At 31.3% G+C, this 5,927-nt stretch overlaps 1 protein-coding gene across 1 annotated transcript in view; it reads right to left on the bottom strand.

Moving 5' to 3' along the window:
• LOC113389507 (amyloid protein-binding protein 2-like) overlaps window positions 1-5,927 on the bottom strand; it is a 7,993-nt gene continuing 2,066 nt past the window's right edge. Inside the window, exons 2-10 of the mRNA XM_026626535.1 lie at window positions 4,325-4,433; window positions 4,068-4,271; window positions 3,752-3,959; window positions 3,583-3,683; window positions 2,194-2,345; window positions 1,737-1,882; window positions 696-861; window positions 224-369; window positions 1-101 (exon numbers count right to left, since the gene is read on the bottom strand). Coding sequence (XP_026482320.1) covers window positions 12-101; window positions 224-369; window positions 696-861; window positions 1,737-1,882; window positions 2,194-2,345; window positions 3,583-3,683; window positions 3,752-3,959; window positions 4,068-4,271; window positions 4,325-4,433 — 1,322 coding nt within the window. The 3' untranslated portion in view covers window positions 1-11. The remainder of the gene's footprint in view (window positions 102-223; window positions 370-695; window positions 862-1,736; window positions 1,883-2,193; window positions 2,346-3,582; window positions 3,684-3,751; window positions 3,960-4,067; window positions 4,272-4,324; window positions 4,434-5,927) is intronic.

Below are 5,927 nucleotides of genomic sequence, written 5' to 3'. Positions count from 1 at the left end.
TCTTTTACCACTTATTTATGTTTGCACATTGCAAAAAACCTTCGTGTGACATCTTCTATACTTATTGGTTCCTGAATATCTATTTCTACTTGATTGGGCACCTAAAATAATTAACATAATAATAAATGTAATAATATAGGAGAAAGAGACATATATTACATATATTTATATTATGTTATATTATATATATGAAACTAAATTATAACAATTACAATTATTTTACCTGATCTCTTCTCAATTGTCTCCAGCGACTTAATGTTTCCTCATACTGCCACATCTTGTCATTGTCATTCAATTCATGATAAACATGCACCAGGCCACGATAATCGTATTCAAGTCCTGAATAAGTTTCACCAAATAACTTTAAACCTAGAATGAATTATGAATATTTTATCTACCTGACATTTTTTATAAAAACAAAACATTAACTATAAAAGACATAGAGAAAAATAACACATTGATGAGGAAAATGAATTTAAAAAATTGTCCAGCATCATAGATACTGGACAATTGTTCAAGAAAACAAAAATTTAAAAAACGAGCCAGAGAACATAAACTTGCATTTCAAAAACGTAATACTTCAATAAAAACCACTAGTAGTGTGCAAAGTCGAATATTGTGATTCAAATCATTCAAATGATTTCTCTTAAATATTGCATATAAATTCTCAATCATTATTGTGAAAGATTCCATACTTATAGCAATACTGCGATGGTAAAGTGTCTCAGCCTCCCTGTATTGTAGCATATGATAATTATAGAGAGATGCTAAATGACCCACAGATAAACCGACTTCGTAATCATCAGATCCCAGCAATTGCTCCTTAATTGCAATCGCTTTTAGGTGCATACTTTCTGCCTCCTGCAAATGAAAAGATATACTTTAAAAAAATACTATATATAGTTGCATTTTATATGATTGTTTATAATAATTAACACATATTAACATAAGTATAATATAATATATGAACATTTATAATAAATGGTAATAACTATGAGCAGGGCTGGTATAAATACCCACCTAGAGCAGAATACTTTCACTCAATTGATTTACTTATGAAAGAGGTAACTGCTCAAGTTCTTCAACGATTTTACATAACAAATTTATAATATCATATTTTTATTTCTTCTACAAATTTCTTTACACACAATTGAAAAATTTATTTAAATAAAACTGATTTGATTTCAAACATTCAGAAGCCTAGTTTTTTATTGCATACACCATGAATATTCTTTCATAAAATAAGAATCCAAGCAAAAGCTGTTGTGTTTGTAATTAATTGTTAAAAGTATTTATTTTGACCATTTTTATAAAACTTATGTTCTAAAACATTGTAAGCTAAAGTGCACAAATTATTAACAAATTTGAAATTAACACTTGAATACTTATACGAGTTATAGTATACATATTTATAATCATACATTGTTGGTAAAAATAAGTCAATGCAAATATTTTAACTAAAATCTTTTATCATATTGCTCTAATTTTCTTCGAAATATAATGGCATTGCTTACTTACAATTTGTAGAATATTTTGATTTTAAATTATTGAAACTTATATAAATTGTCATGTAGATTTTTTTTCACTTATGTACGAGACTTAATTTCTGTTTTTCTCTCTTTTACCAATTTTCACTTTACTAATTTACTTTCTAAAATTTCGTCCACTACGCATATCAGTTTGGTCTGTTTGGTTACCTGTTCATAATATGTTAAATTAAAATCTTTTGAACCAACCTTGAACTTCTTCATACTCTGATAAAGTCTCCCGAGGTTTCCATAATGTTTAGCAGTCTGGACATTCCGTTCTCCAAAGGCCATTGTAGATAATTCCAAAGCAGTTAAGTGTAGTTTTTCGGACTCATACAAAAGTTCATTCTCTGCTATTAACAAAAACAAAATTTAGAAACATTGTAGAGTAAAAGATTTACTTATGAAATATTATTTGTTATGCTTGTCGTTCACATTTATGAATATACTTATTCAATTTAAAAAATGCCGTCGATACAAGTTTTAAGGAAAATATCAGAAACTTCGAAAACGAAAATTAGAGAAGATAAACACATTAAGAACTAAATTTGTATAAGTCTTACCAAAATTATTGAATCAAAAATCATAGATTAATTTGATTATTTGTCGTTGAGCTATCAATATACTTTTAATTTAAATAAGTACACACCAACAAAAAGTGTACCTTCACCTATGTTGTCCAGGGCAATCTCTTCCAAAATAAGAGCTTTTACACGTTTCGCAGAAGCCAGCATCAGATGATTGCTAGGAACTAAACGCTGCATAATTTCTATGGCCTTTTCAGCATTTTCTCGTGCTTTGTAGAAACGCCCAGAGCTGAAAAATATAATAGTCTACTTAAAACATTTTTGAATTAAACTCATCACTCAGAGTCAGGGTCAGGGTCAGAATTTTAATTAGGGATTAAAAAACAACTGTTTATGAACTGGGTGTTAGTGGCATTTTGCCTGAAGGCAAGTTGCATACAAGTGTGAATAAGCAACTTAAGCCATAAGAAATCAATATATAAATTTTCGAGTGATTTATAAGTATACCCGGTCGAGGGCATCATAATGTAAGTTTCATGACCTGTAAATGTTGATTTTTTTTTTGCTTTTCCCAAAAACAATCATTTCGTCAATAGTCCAGTCATTAAGTCCTTTTGTCGGTATAGTACTCCGTGAATTCCGAAAATTGGTAATCTTTTATATTTCGAAGTTCTTTACGAATTTCAACTTTGCCACCTCAAATTTTTACGGCAAGTCGCCGCCATAATGGAAAAATGGCGTCAAAAAACAGTTTTTTTTAGAATATCTGTTTTCAGGCGCATTCTACGATAAAAGTAGCTATGTATGAATGAAACTGGATAAAATTTCCTACAATTCAATCAATAACCGTTTTTTGTAAAATCGAGAGCGCCTCAAAGTCTTTGCTGCTCGCGCCGCAATATCGGATCTTCCTATAGGATAATGAATTGTAGAAAATTTTATCTAGTTTAATTCGTACTGTTCGTACAATATTTGACTGTTCTGTTTTATAAATCTATAGGATTACCAACTTTCAGAATTCCCGCAGTACTATACCGGCAAGAGCCTTTTTTGCGCCAAATGACTGGATTACATTATAAGCAGAAAGCTTTTTGAATCGCTCAAATCGGACGCTTAGTTCTCTCAAAAACTGACATTTATTGTACATTTCGCTCTGTATCTTCGAAATGGCTATGGCGACCTGCCTTTGCCAAAAACTAATCACCACTTCTGCACACTTTGCTCCATATCTCCGAAACGGCTAGACCTGCCTTTGCCAAAAACTAATCAGCACATCTCCCTATCAATAGGAATCGAATGTTTTCTGAACCATTCAAATCGGTTGATCCGTGCGCCCGAAAACGTGGACAAAAAATTGCGGACACACAAAACACACACACTCATCCATTTTTTCTGAGGTATGCCAAAATGTTCAGAAACTTCTGAAACGTGAAAAAATGCAAAAATTTTCATTTTCAATTTTCGGCCCAGTACTAAAACTTACACTACGGGAAGTTAAAAAAATATAGAATGTTTATTAAAAATACCTGTATTCGTGTACATAGAGTGCATAGGCAAGATCTTCATGTGCTATGGCCACATGAAGATTGTATACTCCAAATATGGCATATTTTATATCTAAAGCATCCTGAAAACATAAAGACATTTGAATACAGTTTTACAACATGATAGAGATTCATAATCTATTAAGTTTACCTTATATATTTTGACACTGTGAGCTATAGAATCTACATTAAGCAAATAGAACCCGTAATCTATTAGAGCATCCGAGTATTTAGGATGTTTCAATCCAAATGTTTCTCTGGCTAAGTAAACGGCTAATCTGATCAACAACCCTGCTCTTGCAAAATCTCTTTTTACCACACAAGATTTGGCTGCTTGACGAAGAACATCAATCTTAACTCTGAAATAGTAAAAATATAATTATAGCCATCTATAAAGTCATAAACAACTTTTAAGCAAATCTTTGGTAAGTTTAATAAATTTAGTTTATATATCTATTATCACTTACTTGGCAGGAGCATCGCCTCTCAAATATTTCAAAGCCTTAACACTATACTGATAACTGGCATCGTAATCACTTCTATTAAACCACAAGCGTGAAAGCTCAGCATACAAAGCTGCCAAATGTCTGCCAAGTCCATCATTTGGTGCTTGATTGCACAAAGAATAATTGCTTTTAACAAAAATATCCGGATTAAAAAAATATGACTTTCTGATGATGCAGCAGTTGACTCTGATGATATGGCAAGATTTTTTGTTTCACACGAAGAGCATTCAGAAGGACCAGCTTCACTGAAATTATCTTCACTATCCGAAGAAATGGAACTCTGACAATTCAGTAATATTTCACTAGAAGTACTTTCACCAGGATCATCTGGATAAAATGAATAAATGATATTTGAGAAGAGGATATTTATGGGACTTTTCTCAGATAACGTTGCTATTAGGGAATGCACCGATAAGAAATTTCAATACCGGTATTTCGGTATTTTTTATGTTAAAACCGGCAATACCGGTATTTTTATCGTCTTAAATATAAACAAAATGATAGTTATTTGTACAAATTTAAAAAATTATATATACAACTTCAACTATATGCAATTATACAATAAAACTAGTGGGTATGGCATCGCGTCTTGAAGAAAATTGCTGAAACTTCCCGTACCAAAAATTAAATTTTTAAAAAAGATTCATTTTTTTAACTTTGAAAGAAATTAGATTTTTGAGAATTTTTGAATTTATGAAAAAATGGAGTTTTTTGGAAAAAAAAACTTTTGGAATTTATTTTTATTTTGAAATATTTTGGAAATTTGGAATTTTTTCAAGGCAATCGCACTGCTTTAGCTGCAGTATAGAAGCGCGTGAGCGCCGCGTCGCCGCTTAACGAATAAACGACGTTAAATTATTGAAGTCTCCATAAAATATTTGATAATTTGATGTGCATATGTCTAATGATCATTTTTGACCGTCAAATGGCATTTTTTTACTTTTTTTTACTAAATCTCCGAAACCGCTAAACCCGCCTTTCAAAAATTTAATCAGTTCTTCATCTTGTCAATACAAGTAAAATGCTTTTTGAATTATTAAAATTGGGCGCTCCGTTCTCTTGAAAACGGAGTTACCGTTTTTGACGCTTTTTGCCCCGTATCTCCGAAACGGTTAGACCTGCCTCTGCCAAAAACTAATCAACACTTCTTCTTATCAATACGAATCGAATGTTTTTTTTAACTTCCCGTAGGGTAAATTATTGTAATGGGCCGAAAATCGGAATTGAAAATTTTTACATTTCTCGACGTTTTGAAGGTTTCTGAACATTTTGGCATACCTCAGAAAAAATGGATGTGTGTGTGTGTGTGTGTATGTATGTGTGGATACAAATTTCCAGTCACGTTTTAGGGCGCACGGATCAACCGATTTGAATGGTTCAAAAAACATCCGATTCCTATTGATAGGGAAAAGAGCTGATTAGTTTTTGGCAAAGGCAGGTCCAGCCGTTTCGTAGATACGGAGCAAAGAGTGCAGAAAATAGAAATCGTATTTTTGAGAGAACGGAGTATCCGATTTGAATGATCTAAAAAACATTCAATTAGTAATGATTGGGAGAAGTGTTTATTAGTTTTTGGCAAAGGCAGGCCCAGCCATTTTGAAGATACGGAGCTAAATATGTAAAAAATGGCAGTTTTTGAGAGAACTAAGCGTCCGATTTAGATGATTCAAAGAACGAAATATTTTCGAAATATTTTATTTTTTAATATTGACTATAGTTCTAATATACTTTACAAATAATTTCAACTCTGCAATTCAGTTTATATAATATTTATAAATATTAGACAATTTACAATATTTATAATAATCTATTTGAAAACAT

The sequence above is a fragment of the Ctenocephalides felis genome, unplaced genomic scaffold (genome assembly GCF_003426905.1).
Source record: "Ctenocephalides felis isolate EL2017-DRISC unplaced genomic scaffold, ASM342690v1 CF-g0.4_SCAFFOLD_03573, whole genome shotgun sequence".
NCBI classification, from domain to species: domain Eukaryota; kingdom Metazoa; phylum Arthropoda; class Insecta; order Siphonaptera; family Pulicidae; genus Ctenocephalides; species Ctenocephalides felis.
Note: the sequence above shows the minus strand (reverse complement) of the source record. Positions and strands in the feature narration are given on the sequence as shown.